Source organism: Eurytemora carolleeae, unplaced genomic scaffold (genome assembly GCF_000591075.1).
Source record: "Eurytemora carolleeae unplaced genomic scaffold, Eaff_2.0 scaffold680, whole genome shotgun sequence".
Lineage (NCBI taxonomy): Eukaryota > Metazoa > Arthropoda > Copepoda > Calanoida > Temoridae > Eurytemora > Eurytemora carolleeae.
The window spans coordinates 95121-110977 of NW_019396669.1; the positions used below are offsets into that span (position 1 = coordinate 95121).

The 15857-nt window shown below is 35.2% G+C and overlaps 2 protein-coding genes across 2 annotated transcripts; both read right to left on the reverse strand.

The window, feature by feature from the left end:
* Positions 1–77: 77 nt before the first annotated feature.
* Positions 78–14191, reverse strand: LOC111707151 (uncharacterized). The gene is made up of 20 exons (XM_023480182.1): positions 14159–14191; positions 13864–13950; positions 12784–13054; positions 11868–11924; positions 10759–10803; positions 10313–10381; positions 9182–9240; positions 9013–9116; positions 7685–7707; positions 7022–7117; positions 5378–5449; positions 5233–5288; positions 3742–3850; positions 3431–3503; positions 3222–3291; positions 2866–2943; positions 2372–2431; positions 2004–2161; positions 1466–1607; positions 78–657 (listed from the first exon to the last, which is right to left on the reverse strand). The coding sequence occupies exons 1-20, from the start codon at positions 14189–14191 to the stop codon at positions 490–492; spliced, it is 1830 nt and encodes a 609-aa protein (XP_023335950.1). The 3' UTR covers positions 78–489.
* On the reverse strand, positions 12998–14863 carry LOC111707154 (serine/threonine-protein kinase fray2). Its single transcript, XM_023480185.1, has 3 exons — positions 14159–14863; positions 13864–13950; positions 12998–13054 (listed from the first exon to the last, which is right to left on the reverse strand). Exon 1 carries the CDS (start codon positions 14844–14846, stop codon positions 14232–14234), a length of 615 nt encoding a protein of 204 aa, XP_023335953.1. The 5' UTR covers positions 14847–14863; the 3' UTR covers positions 12998–13054; positions 13864–13950; positions 14159–14231.
* Between the last annotated feature and the right edge of the window lie 994 nt (positions 14864–15857).

The following is a 15857-nucleotide window of genomic DNA, read 5'->3' on the forward strand; positions in this document are numbered from 1 at the left end:
GGTGGATAAATAACAATTCAATTAAACAAAAATTGCGTTTCAGACCAAAGGAATTGAGTCTTTGCCACCAACTAAAATTGTCTAATCCCTATATCTTTGCAACCCGATGTTGTAAATCTTTGATATTTCCAGTCTAGATTATTTGATCTAAAAGGTTCTACGACATTAAGTTGCACAGAGATAAGGATTGAAAAGTCAGAGTTTGTGGAAAAAAACTTAATTCCTTTGTATTATATAGAGAGCTTTTGATGATATAATTTTAGTTTATAAAATTCTCATACTTAATAGGTGACAAAGCTTTTTTCCTTTTAGCATTCCTGGAAGTTGAGTGTAGAAAAAAACATGCGAAGTTACAAGGTTGCAATGTTGTACAATTAACTCCACCTTGTTACCCTTGTGTTTATAGATTGGAGTGAAATTTAGGAATATTCAAGATTTGATTTTTTATATTTTCATAAACATTTGATTTCTAAGATTGTAAAACTCGAACTAGTAAACTGCTCCGAAGCCTCCATTGGCCCGTGTATCTCCATTATAACCTCCATTAATAGATGTTGAATCTCCAGGGAATCCTGGAGGAACTTCTCCAGGCTGCTCCTGCAGCTCCTGCTGCTCACTTGAAGGACACGGGTCAGCATCCTCGGACGTCGATGTCACCTAAACACCTCAGGAGTTCATCAATATTGTTATAAACTAGCTAAAGGGCCTGGTGTTGCCCGTTGAATTTTAACATTTGAGAAAAAAATTTCGAATTTTGAAGGAAAAAATTTAATTGTGAAAAAAATTGATTTTGAAAACATTTTTTAATTTTAAACATTTTTGAGTACCCCCAATCCCCAGGGTACTCAAGGGTTCCCTCAAAATATTTTAGCCAATTTTGTTTAGCCGGTTGGCCAGCTATAGCTAACACACATATATATATAGATATTTACATATAAATATATTAGTTTGTCTAATTATAACTCATGAACCTCTTGACGGATTTTGATTGAGGATCTCGGTAGAATCACGGGAATGTTCTTGAAAATTCTTAGTTTAGTGTCGGTTGACATATATATTAACAAGAACATTTAGATTCAAAACAAAGCTGATTTCTCAAGTAATAATTCTCAATAAACTCTCTCTTTTTTAATTTTTAAAATCTACCTTTGCCCTCTCTACCTTGAGATGCCCTCTCTACCTTGAGTTGCCCTCTCTACCTTGAGATTCCCTCTCTACCTTGAGTTGCCCTCTCTACCTTGAGATACCCTCTCTACCTTGAGTTGCCCTCTCTACCTTGAGATGCCCTCTCTACCTTGAGTTGCCCTCTCTACCTTGAGATGCCCTCTCTACCTTGAGATGCCCTCTCTACCTTGAGTTGCCCTCCCTACCTTGAGTTGCCCTCTCTACCTTGAGTTGCCCTCTCTACCTTGAGATGAACTCTCTACCTTAAGATGCCCTTGCTACCTTAGGTTGACCTCTTTACCTGGGTAGAAGTAACCTCTGGATCCGAAGGGAGAGGCGAGGGTTCCCTTTCATATCCTCTCCTCTCAAACTCTCTCCCAGTCAGACCTCTGTACTCTCCCTCTTGAACTCTGTACTCAGAGGCTCTTAACTCTCTCCCACTTCTAAACAAATAAATCAACTAAAAACTATTCTCTAATAGATTGGGAGAGTTAGCAGTTAACACTGTTCTCTGATTAGCTGGTTTCTTATTATTACGAATACTGTTCTTTGATTGGCTGGTTTAAGAAATAAACTAAATACTGTTCTCTGTTTGGCTAGTTCTGTTATAAACTGAATGCTGTTCTTTAATTGGCTGGTTTAATAATAATATGAATACTGTTCTTTGGTTGGCTGGTTTAAGTAGTACTGAATACTGTTCCCTGATTGGATCGCTAAATAATAAAATAAATTTTATTCTTTGACTGCCTAATTTTAAAATAAACTGAAAGCTCCTCTATGATAGGCCTGTTTAAGTAATTAACTAAATACTGTTCTGTGATTGGTTGGTTTAAATATACCTTTCCATCCTATGCTCAGCTCTGCCCCTGTTCGGGGTTCTATAATCCTCCCTGGTCTCAAGGCCCCCTAGGCCCCTGGATGGGATGGACCCCTCCTCCAACCCCCTGAAATCGACCCTAGGCGTCCCTCTATAATCAGGTCTGTCGCCCCTGTAGTACTGAAACAAAACAAATTAATATGAAGATCGGATCATAAAATATTGTGAGTTCTAAACAAGTTTTTAATGTAAAATTTTCAAAACTAAGAAATATTTCTCAGTTTGTTTTCAACATCGAAAACTGAATTTTAGATCAGATCAACGATCAATTAAAACTATAATTCAATATGTGACAGCTGCAATTGAAAATATCGTCTTTTTAAGACTAACCTGGCATTGTTGCTTATGTATAGAGGGATACTGAAGATAGTTGAACTGACCGCTACGCTCCTATACGCAACAAAATCGAAATTGATAAGTTCTCTAATTTATTAACAATGTCAACATTTCTCTCTTTTCTATAGAAACCTTCTTTATACTTAAACAAAAGCATATATCTATATAGATAATTTTTTCAGTCATGTTCCAGATTTGTGTTCTGCCGTTTGTAAAGAAACAAAATTGGAAATTAAATGAAATAGTTTTTAAGAATTTTTTTTTCTAAAAAAAATGTACCAGTGCCCAAATGGTTATATAGTACAAATGTGTACGGAAACAGTTCAAAATGGCGATTTTACATTTTTCTTTCGACTTAAATTCAATCTATATTAATTTATTCTCTTTAGCCGTTTATTGTATGTTAGCACCGTACAAACCAATCTGTTCTATCTCTAGTTAAAATACAGTCCTGCAGGCTGCAGTGTCTAATAATTTTTAATTTTTACCTGAGATTCGTTCTCTGTAATATAAGATGGGAAGTATTGATGATATCCAGGTCTGTTATTTATATGGTTGTTGTACACCTTAATATGTACAGATTAATGTACAGTTACTCTGCACCTTATTATTTGTACGAATAGGGTTATAAACTGTACACCTAGATATATGCGCAGGTTCCAGTACATGACAGTTAATTTGCGTTTTAATAAATGTACAGATTCGAGTACGGTTACTGTTTACTTTATGTACTCTACAAATATATAGGTTGTATAATATTTGCAGGTATCCTCAACTAAGCTTTCGGTATATAGTGCAGTGATGTACTCTGACCGAAGAAAAAGTTGGGTTGTACTGTGTATACCTGGGATAGTACATCTGTGTACTGTGTATGCGGATGTCTTGAATCTTCCTCTGGTTCAACTTTAACCTGCCTAAATCATAAAGATTTTATAGTTTTCAAACCCATTGCTTGCTGAATAATTATTCGATAATAATTTGATATAAATGACACTGAATTGAACACAATTAAGCAATAAATCAATAAATTAATTAATTTATCAATAAAAATACCTTTGATTTTCAGCCACAGCCATCTGAAATAGGGCTTCAGGATCACATACAAACTTATAAACATACCTTTCACCTTAGCAACAGATAAAAATGTAAGCATGAGAAAATTAATGGTACAAATGTTAATGATAATAATAATATTAAATAGGATTAAAATAATAATATTAACAAAACAACTACTTTTACTACTAAATAATAAAAAAATTAAAATAATGATAAGAGAATAAATAGAAACAGAGATGATAATAATATAACAATTATAACGGTAATAATGAAAATGATAACAACAATGATAATAATACTAGTTGTACCTGCAACCTTCTGCATGATCCCCTTCTCGTAGTAGTACCTGAGAGACCTGCTCAGCTTGTCATAGTTCATCGCAGGTCGGTTCTTCTGCACTCCCCATCTTCTCGCAACCTAAACATAACCATCTTCTATCAACCTAAACACAAACATCTTCTAGCAATCTAAAAACAACCATCATCTAGCAACCTAAACACAACCATCTTCTAGCAACCTAAACACAACTATCATCTAGCAACCTAAACAAAACCATCTTCTAGCAACCTAAACACAACTATCATCTAGCAACCTATACAAAACCATCTTCTAGCAACCTGAACACAACCATCTTCTAGCAACCTAAACACAACTATCTTCTAGCAACCTGAACACAACTATCATCTAGCAACCTAAACACAACTATCTTCTAGCAACCTAAACACAACTATCTTCTAACAACCTAAACACAACTATCTTCTAGCAACCTAAACACAACTATCTTCTAGCAACCTAAACATGTCCATCCTAAAGCAACCTAAAGAAAACCAAGATATGTTTACTGTAGGTGATGATGTGGGATTTAACCATGAAATTGTTTCATAGACATATAATTTTCTATCACACGGTTTTTGGACTTCCCCCCATCCTATCGTACATACATACATCTCATATGTAACACATGGATATAATTGGTCATGTTGCCGCAGCGTCCGGCCCCCTATCCTGTCTTAGCCGTAGCGATCGGCGGGGCCCAGAAATTGTCTTAACCTAACCTAATCCTAAAATAATACGAAATAAATAACAATAATTTTACTAAAAATTAGTTAGACATGTAAAAGATTAATAGGTCTAAGGAGGGGGGTGGGGGCTTCCAAAAATCGTATACTATGAAATACTCTGATTTTGGATTATAACCAAGGCTCTATATCAAATAAACGTTAAAGATTGAAATGTCGAAATATTGCTTTCCCCTTGAATTCTTCCATTTAATTATATTTGAAAATTTATCTTCTTGTAAATCCTAATAGAATAAAAATAGACTCATCAGGGATATAGTTTCTAGTTTCTAGTTTCTAGTTTCTAGTTTCTAGTTTCTAGTTTCTAGTTTCTAGTTTCTAGTTTCTAGTTTCTAGTTTCTAGTTTCTAGTATCTATCTAGTTCATGGTTTCTAGTTTGTGGTTTCTAAAAACAGTAAAATCTGAGCCTCCATTTGCCGCCAGCAATGGACTCTGGCGGCAAATCAGTGTGCCTCTAATTCATGGTTTACAGTAGGGAAATTGTTTTGAGTTAAAAAATCAAAATTAAATAATAAATTATTGTTTACGCTAAAGACTGTACGACTAGGAATCCCTTTACCTATCCCTATAGTGTAAACCTTTGATATTTCAAACTTAACATATATGATCTAATAGAATTCATAGTTCGAACTATGTATGGCCCACAATATAGGTTTGCAAAGATATAGGGATTAGGAAATCAGAGTGGTTGTGGTAAATATATATTAAAAATCATGATACCTCTTCCGGTTCAATTAGTTTAAATTCTAAACCTCTTCCTGTCCAGGCAATAGCTCCTGAATTGTAAAAATATATTTATTTTCATCAAATATGATAAGTTTTTAAAATAAAAATCACAGCTTTTTTCTGTAAAAAAACTATTAACCTGAGTTTGATGGATCATCCAGCAAAGTTACCAGAAACTGCCACAACTGCAAGGCTCCTCTTCTGTTTACTCCTATTATAAACAATTAATAACTTAAAGAAGGTTAAATTCATGCGACATTACTGCTACGACTTTGTGACCTCATCTCCTCTAGTTCTAATTTCCTCAGAGTATAAAAAAGCAAATGTATCCTGTTACATATAAAAAAAAATCAAAATATTTGGTTCTTCTCAAATAGAATCTAGTACAATAGATGGCAACGTAGAATTTGTACACTCTCAGTACAGTTGTATTCTTACGTCACAAGTGTCAACTTAGTTTTTGTTTCCAAGAAAATTATTAATAATAGTGATAGATTTAGAATAAAGTGCTTATCTTACCTGAAAATAAGTGCAATTCTATGTGTTCTTTATTTCTGTTTTTACACTTTTTTATTTAATCTTGGAAAACATGTCAACAAATGTGAGAAAATTTAGTTTTTCTTTTTATATTTGACACTTGTGACGTCGTGTATAATTGATCCATTTCTCTGTTGCCACCTATAGTACTAGATAATCTAATTTGTTCTTCCCAATAGCTCATCAATATGAGGAGTTAGGTTTGGCAACATATAAGATTTCAATCTTACGTAAGTACTTTACATTAGATTGACCTCAAGCGTAAACAAACAAAGAAAATTGGACGTCTTTTTCAATCGTCCGACTAATCATCGTTATTGTAACGTTGTATTGTGTAAACCTTTTAGGGTGTTTTGGAAAAGAGGGGATCCTACAGATCCTACAGGATCCTACAGACTGCTGAACATTTGTTTGATTTGACATACAGTCAACTACAAAAATACCGATGTTTCTATATATTACTAGAATTGAAACCGATTTACTCACTAAAACTAAAACGATCTCTAACCTCGAAATGGTTGTGATCTCTATGATCTCTATGATCTCTAACCTGAGAAAGGTTGTGATCTTTGTGATCTATATGATCTCTATTATCTCAATGATCTCTGATCTGAGAATGGTTGTGATCTCTATGATCTCCATGATCTCTAACCTGAAAATGGTTGTGATCTCTTTGATCTCTATGATCTCTAACCTGGGAATGGTTGTGATCGCAATGATCTCTAACCTGGGATTGGTTCTGATTTCTATGATCTCTATGACCTCTTACCTGGGAATACTTGTTATCTCAATGATCTCTAACCTGGGAAAGGTTGTGATCTCTATGAAATCCATGATCTCCAACCGGGGAAGGTTTGTGATCTCTATGATCTCTATGATCTCTATGATCTCTATGGTCTCTATAATCTCTATTGTCTCTGATCTTATTTTCTTTAATCTGGGAATGGTTGTGATCTCTATGATCTCCATGGTCTCCAACCTGGGAATGGTTGTGATCTCTATGATATCTATTATCTCTATGATCTGAATGATCTCTATGATCTGAATGATCTCTATGATCTGAATGATCTGTATGATCTCTATGATCTGAATGATCTCTATGATCTGAATGATCTCTATGATCTGAATGATCTCTATGATCTCTATGATCTGAATGATCTGTATGATCTGTATGATCTGAATGATCTGTATGATCTCTATGATCTGAATGATCTCTATGATCTGAATGATCTCTATGATCTCTAACCTGGAAATGGTTGAGTTCTGTGAAAGTATGTTCCATGTCCTGGCCAGGAATGGTTTCCACTACTAAACTTCTCTGGAACACAAGACCAAAGGTTTCCTGATAAAACATATTAGTATTAAATTGCATTAAAAAAGAGTGTTTACTTTTTGAATAAAACAGAATGCAATCCTAGTTCTCAATACTCCAATTTTTAATTACTAATCATAAAAAAAGAATTCAGCACCAAAATAGATTCAATCACTAGACAATGTTCCCACCATGGAAGGTGATAGGAATACACCCTATGCCAACATCTCCCCCCCCCGGCCCCCCTTTCACCCCACCCCTCTCCTCTACTGGTATTGTTTATCCATGTATCGTATTATTTAGCTAATATTGGTTTAATTAATCAACTTAATACAAAATACAAAATACTCGAGGCAAAAACCGAATTCAAAATTAAAATTCTAAAATGTTAAAAAGTAAAAAGCTAAGGATGATCGAAGATAGGAACTCCTCCCCTCCATGTTTCTATATATATATCTGTAAATGACAGCTGAACGTATAACAACGTTCTAAATGTTCTCAGAGAGTCTATTTTATTTTCATTGTATTTCAAGGATTCTGGTGAAAATTCCAATTTAAAAAATAATCTTAATGTTAGTTTGTTTCCGATGGATGAACCGATTTCGGTGTGTGTGTGGGACCTGGCATGGCTCAAGATGTCGTTTATTGTTCAAAAAAAAATAAAAAAAGAGAAAATCTAGATTTGCTGTTTTCGAAATGTTTTGGAAATTTTACAAAATCAGAAGTTGCTCTGTAAAAAATCTAACAGCAGACAAGATTTTAAATCTAAAAAGAGTATATCGTTGTTTAAAAGGTTTATTGTGATTTCTTTTTGACTGTCTCAGAGTCCTTTTCAGAGCTCGTGTAAGAACCCGTAAAAGGGACTGTAAAGGAAATATGAAAGGGGTATAGGCTGAAAGCTAATCACTTTAGCTCTTAATCGAGACCCATGAAAGTTATATCTGATGTTCCTGTCTCGAGAAATTGAGTCAAAGGAATTGAGTCTTTGTCACAAACTCTGATTCTCTAATACCTATATCTTTGCAATCCAATTTCGTAGACTATGAATTCTGTTAGATCAAAAAGCCTAAGTTTGATATATCAAGGGTTTCCACCATTAGTTTGCCAAGATATAAGGATTAGAAAATTTGAGTTTGTGGCAAACACTCAATTCCTTTATACGAAAATTCATATTTATACAATTTCGTATTAAAGCAAATACGCGACCAATCTGAAAACGAAGATATCCCAGAGAAAGCTAATTGTAACTATTGTAACTTAGGTTTATTCCAAAAATAATTTTATAATTTTTATTTTTATTTTAATAAATATCTACAAAAAAAGTAGTTNCCTCCTACCTCCTACCTCCTACCTCCTACCTCCTACCTCCTACCTCCTACCTCCTACCTCCTACCTCCTACCTCCTACCTCCTACCTCCTACCTCCTACCTCCTACCTCCTACCTCCTACCTCCTACCTCCTACCTCCTACCTCCTACCTCCTACCTCCTACCTCCTACCTCCTACCTCCTACCTCCTACCTCCTACCTCCTACCTCCTACCTCCTACCTCCTACCTCCTACCTCCTACCTCCTACCTCCTACCTCCTACCTCCTACCTCCTACCTCCTACCTCCTACCTCCTACCTCCTACCTCCTACCTCCTACCTCCTACCTCCTACCTCCTACCTCCTACCTCCTACCTCCTACCTCCTACCTCCTACCTCCTACCTCCTACCTCCTACCTCCTACCTCCTACCTCCTACCTCCTACCTCCTACCTCCTACCTCCTACCTCCTACCTCCTACCTCCTACCTCCTACCTCCTACCTCCTACCTCCTACCTCCTACCTCCTACCTCCTACCTCCTACCTCCTACCTCCTACCTCCTACCTCCTACCTCCTACCTCCTACCTCCTATCTCCTATCTCCTACCTCCTACCTCCTACCTGTAGTTAGTAAAACTTCTCTCCTTCTCCTGAAAAAGACAGGAGTTCTTCTTCATCTCTTTCGCGTCTTTTTTCTCTCTTACTGTCCCTCTATCTCGACCCTGCTTCACAGAAACAAAGATATTTAAAGTTTCCCTGTGATGTTTGGATAAAAGATGATAAAGTTTACCTGTGTTTGAAGACTCCCTAGAGGAGATATAGGTTCTTGTTTTATATCAACCGTAGATACTGAAATTAAATAGAATTATTGAAGAAGAAAAAATGTCTCATGCATATATCTTTGCAAACATGATGTTTTGGACCTATGCTATTTTCAACGGTTACCATTTTCTCTCGCTGTAATCAAATTTTGATTAGGTTCCAAAGATTTAACAATTTTAAAATTTTGAGGTTGGATATCAATCAGTTCCTTTATATATGTATATAATATCGCATATACAAGATTGCCAACAAAGGATGAGACTGTAAAGACGACCTGAAACTCTTCGAATAAATTAGAATCCCAAGGTTAAATTAAGTTTATAAACGTGGTTTAATAATGGCTTGTATAATAATTTGGCAAAGAAAGATAGAAGTTTCTAATTGAAGGGAATTATGCATATAAGGAAACAGACAGTATGAAGTCCGTACAGTCGTCTCTTAAGTTTCATCCTTTGTGGATAACCCTGTAGATACTAGATATATGTCCTATCTTTTCTCTAGTTATTGATATTCAATTTCATAAAAGGTTAAGAATATCATGCTAAATCAAATTTAATTGAAAAACAAGTCATGTAATAAACAAAATATATTTCCGTCAGATATTTTTTGTGCATAGATCCGTTAGGAAATGAGAGGGGGGGGGGGTATAAAAACAAAAAAGTGTTTTAGTTTAAAAAGCCCCCCCCCCCCTCTATTAAAAAATGTATTTGTTATATTGGATGTTTATAAGGAAGGTCTTTAATAATTATAAAGTTCAAGTATTACAATCTGAACCTACATGTCATGATAATATAATTTATTTAGTTTATAACAATAATTTAGAACTATAATGTCTCCTACCCCAATGGCCAGGTTTGATTGTAAAACATCCAAGTTTTACACGAATCGGCTCCAGATAAACTTTAAACAGAATGGAAATTTCATTTTTCAAATCTTATCGATATATTAGAAACACAAACTTATTCATGAAAACTTTTTAGAGCGTCATATCCTTCAAATAATCCGTTGTTGTATGGTGGAAAATTATGGAATTTTTAACCATGAAAAGAGGAGAAAAAATTGTAAAAATTAATGAAAATTTAAAAAGGAAAAAACTTACATGAATGTTTAAATGGTGGAAAGGAAGAGGATATAAGTGAAGGATAAAGAATATTCGGTGGAAGACGACCTGAAAGAGATAAGTTTAAGGCCCATCTATCTATCTATGTTTATCTGTCTGTGTCCACTAAACGTCAAAACAGCTGAGCCGATCGGGGAACAATTTTGCACAGAAAAAAATGTCAACAATCAATGTTTTTGTAAATGCGGCAGTTCTGTTTTATTAGAAAAATCCGTCCAGATTTAACTAAAGATTACCTTTCTTTGTTTTAGGAAATAAATAAAAATTATTCTTTTATTATTGTTCGTAATTGTATTATCAATGTCTTTATTATTTTGTTAAATAAAATTTAGATATAGCAATATTATTTTGATTTTTCCTATTTTCAATTAACATGATAAAAGTTTAGATTTGATATTATTAATCTTTTTTAATAATTAATAAACCTGAATTGTTCCAAGTGTCTTCTGGCTCTATGCATTCAAGATAATCTAAAGAAAAAATTAGATTAGAGGGCAGAGCGCCGCGGCTAAGAGAGGCTAGGGGGCCGAGCGCCGCGACTAGAGCTGGCTTTCTCTCTGTCTTATAATTCATTGTGGCATTCGCGAGTAACACAGATTGGCCGCTACCCATATTTTAACCCACTTTAAACCTAATATTAAGTGATTCTTCAGTTTTTTAGTAACATGTATGATTCACAATGGTGCCCTTAAAAGCTTTGAAATGTATATTTATTTCAATATTTATTTCATATTAATTATTGTGGTTTATTTATAAAACTGACTTGCGGATTTCTGCTTACAGAAACATGGCATTTAATAGTCAAAATACTGTTAGAAAACCAAAATGTCTTCCACATTATTGATCAGATGTAGGTAGAGATGGGCTTGTTCGACTTTTTGAATTGAATTTGGGAAAAAAGGACTGAAAAGAAATGTAATTCTGCTCCTAATATAGATCAACAGTTAGATTATATCCTACCTCCTACCTTTCACCCCACCCCTCTCCTCTACTGGTATTGTTTATCCATGTATCGTATTATTTAGCTAATATTGGTTTAATTAATCAACTTAATACAAAATACAAAAAAGGAGGGAGGGAGGGAGGGAGGGGAAGGGTAGGGATAGGGAGGGTGAGAGATTTGAGAGGTGAGGAAGGACATCTTTTTATATTATATAAAATATCAATGTTGGGCAAAATGAAAACTTAAAAGACAATTATCATGAAATACAAGAAATATCTCTAGGAGTGATTATTTGACATTTTCACTTTCTCAAGAAGTATTTAATTCCAATTGAACTAATTCAAAATTGCAAGGATATATAAACAGACATGCAAAAAGATGCTCGAGACTCACAAAAACGTTTCCGACAAACTAACAAAAATGTCAGACAAATAAAAAAATACCTTAAAAAAATTCGGACGGAAACAAAAATGTTAACAATATTTTGAAACAATAGGATACAAGCACCCGTCTGAATGTCAGAGTGTTTGTTTGTCCATCTGTCTGTCTGTCTTTCTTGTCCATTATTACGTATGTCTGTTTGTTTATCACCTTGTCTAAGCTTATGTCCCGAATCTATTTCTAAACCCGAACTATTCTTCAGATTTACTAAATTAAACCAATTAACAATATTTGTTTATTCAAAACTAAAAGTAAAAGTAAAAATCTATATATTCTGTAGTAAATGAAGGAGCTGTAAAAGTATTATCAAGTGAGTGAGACCCTCCAATTATGATGATCTTCTATATAAAAAAAACTATTTGCTAATATATAAGAAAAAAAATTTGAATCAAGCGCGGGTAATCGGCGGGAGTAATTTTAAGTAACCTGGACAACGCTGGGTACTTCATTTAGTTCTACTGAATCCAATTCACAACGCTAATTAAAAGCTTTAAATTAAAAAAAAATAAAATTGATATCCATTGTTTATTAAACTGATTATTTCAATCCCTGGACCCTGGTTTCTTTACAAATGCGATTTTCACATTTCTTGCTTAAGAAACAATAAAGAAAATAACAGAATTAAACAATTTCAAACCGAAGTAATCTTTCATATTATTGATGAGATTATAAGGTTCAAAGGAATGAGTCTTTGCCACAAACTCTGATTATCTTATCACTATATCTTTGGAACCAAATGTTCTAGACCTTAGATATTTCTAACTATGAATTCTGTTAAATCAAATAATCAGAGTTTGAAATATCAAAGGTTTACAACATCGGGTTCTAAAAATATTGGGGTTTAAATATTTGATTTTGTTCCAAAGATTCAATTCCTTTACCGTTGTGAATCGGTTCCCTCTTTAAATGGAGGTTCGCTTGAAATTACATTGAAATTGAAATTCTCCGTTCGTTAATTTAACTGACCGTTAACGAACGGAGTTCTATGATTGTAAAAATCTTTTTTTTCGGCGAAAAGTCTTTTAGCTACTCAACCTGATAATGTGGTGATTTTTAAATAATTTACCTTGGATCTGTTTACTACGAAGAGAGACCTGAAGTCCATGAACCCCATCAAGTCCTAGAGCTCCTTGATCCCCGTGAACAACTTGAGGTCCCTGAATCCCTTGACCCCCTTCAAGTTCTCGGTCCCTAAGAAGCCCCTGTCCAAGATCTACAAGGGTACCCCTGCCCCTTCCCTCCCCCTCCTCTATTCCTGATATATAACCACCCCCTCCTCCCTCTCCTCCTATCCGCTCCCCCACTCCTCCTTCGGCTTCTTTTCCTAAACCTTTCCCCTAAAATGAATAAATCGGTCAAAAAAAAGAGAAGAAAAAAGTTAAATTTCTGAGATTGAAAACTTAAAATAATTGTCATGAGCTGATATTAAGTGACCATCACTAAAAGGGTTATAAAACTGATTCCCAACGCGTGGCATATACCTCTATCCGAGTAAAAAATAAGAAGATATCCTATTTTAAGAGATTTTTTTCTTCAATTTTCTTCCTTATCTCTGCTGCATTTATCTGAAGTGCTTTTTTAAATAAGCCTAGCATTCTAAAGTATGAACTTTCAGCTGAAGAAAAAAAGCTTTTTTAAACCGTTCTGTCGGAAGAAAGGATTGAAGGGTACACCGTACAGTTAGGAACAGTGCATACAACTTTTTGATATGAGGGTCAATTAAAATTACGTCTGCAGTCCTTTTAAGAGATGATAGGCACTTTCCGAAAGGCATTTTCCTAAATGGCAACTTCCCAAATGTGCAATTTCCCAAGTTTTTTTTTCTAGCCGAAGCGCTCAGCCCCCCATTGCATCCTGTGACACTCAGAAGGTCTCACCTAACCTTAGATGTACATTCGGGAAATTGCCGCTTGGGAAAGTGCATATTTGGGAAGTTTCCACTTAAAAAATTGTCACTTAGGAAGTTTCACTGGGAAAAGGCCTTTTAAGAGACCCGAAAAATGATAGAAAAGATACATTAAATTTAATTAAAAACTAAAAAGGATGAATTTATGGGTGAACGGGATGAATAAAAGGATGCATGAATATCTTTATGAAACTTAAGATTAGGGGGATGGATGAACGGGATGAATAAATGAATGAATACCTGTATAAAAGGGTCCAACTGAAGATTATATTGATGTTGAGCTGGAAACCCATGCTGGAAATATATCTGACGAAGATCCTGCTCAAACTTAAATTTTAGAAGTTAAATTCGAACCACAATATTCCCCAGAATTTACCGGCTAAAAGATTACTATGTAATCTTGAATCCGTATTCCAGATCCTTGCCCAGTAATGTAGTTTTATAACAAAAGGAAGGAAGAGAAGGATGGAAGGAAGTTGGGAGAAAAAGGAAGAAATCTCAACTCCGGTTCTTGGTTAATCATCCAACTACCTACCTCCGGTTGTACTGGAGAGCTGAACCCCGCCATCAGTGAATATTTAGATCCGGAGAAACCTGGTTCCGTTCTCTCAACCCTGAGCAGAACCTATCTGTTCCGACCGGAGAGAAGGAACTGCCAAACCACAGAACCTCCGGGGTTTAACCTCCGGAGCCGTGGGTTCAGAGTCAGGAACCGGATACAATTCATCCTGCTCCTCCTTCATCCTAGACCTAGATCCATCCTTTATCCTAGACCTAGATCCATCCTTTATCCTAGACCTAGATCCATCCTTTATCCTAGACCTATATTCATCCTTTATCCTAGACCTAGATCCATCCTTCATCCTAGACCTTGATCCATCCTTCATCCTAGACCTAGATCCATCCTTCATCCTAGACCTAGATCCATCCTTCATCTTAGACCTAGATCCATTCCTCATCCTAGACCTAGATCCATCCTTTATCTTAGACCTAGATCCATTCCTCATCCAAAAACTAAATCCATTCCTCATCTTAGACCTAGATCCATCCTTCCTCCTAGACCTAGATCCATCCTTTATCTTAGACCTAGATCCATCCTTCATCCTAGACCTAGATCCATCCTTTATCCTAGACCCAGATCCATTCCTCATCCTATACCTAGATCCATTCCTCATCCTAGACCTAGATCCATTCCTCATCCTAGACCTAGATCCATTCCTCATCCTAGACCTAGATCCATTCCTCACCACCTAGATCCATTCCTCATCCTAGACCTAGATCCATTCCTCACCCTAGACCTAGATCCATTCCTCATCCTAGACCTAGATCCATTCCTTACCCTAGACCTAGATCCATCCTTTATCCTAGACCTAGATCCATTCCTCATCCTAGACCTAGATCCATCCTTCATCCTAGACCTAGATCCATCCTTTATCTTAGACCTAGATCCATTCCTCATCCTAGACCTAGATCCATTCCTCATCCTAGACCTAGATCCATTCCTCATCCTAGACCTAGATCTGTGTCTTCGACCAAAGGAATTGAGTCTTTGCCACAAACTCTAATTTTCTAATCCCAATATCTGTGCAGTGTGCAACCTAATAGTGTAGACCTTTTATATTTCAAACTTAGATTCTTTGATCCAACAGAATTCATAGTTTGAAATATCTAAGGTTTACGACGTTGGATTGTGAAGAAATAGGGATTAGAAAATCAAAGTTTGTGGCAAAGACTCAATTCCTTTTATTCATTTTACTCTTCTTTGGTTTTGATTCTTTATGTTCTCTTTCTCTTATTTTTTACTCTTTAATCTATTTTACAATATTGATCTTTCTTTCTCATCCCGCTTTTAGATAAATGTTCACCCTCCCCCTCCCCTCCCTCTCCTTCCCTCCTAATTCCTAGTTCTATAAACCATGAGTTCTCCAATGAAATGTTAAAAATATCAACTGGTCCAGACAGATCAAACAAATATCTAGTTTCTTAATATTCAGATCTTATTATTTCATCTTTAATCCCCCCCATGCCAACCCCTCCCTTTCCTTAAATATGTTTTTTTCTTCTATTTTGTATTATTTAAATGATAATCTTTAAAGGTTTAACATGGTAAATTCCATAATTTTTAGATGATAAACTTAATAGGATAGATGAAAAACTCCTGGTTCAGATGATAAACTCTACGGTTCAGATGATAAACTTCATGTTTTAGTTAATAATTTTCATGATAAAGATGA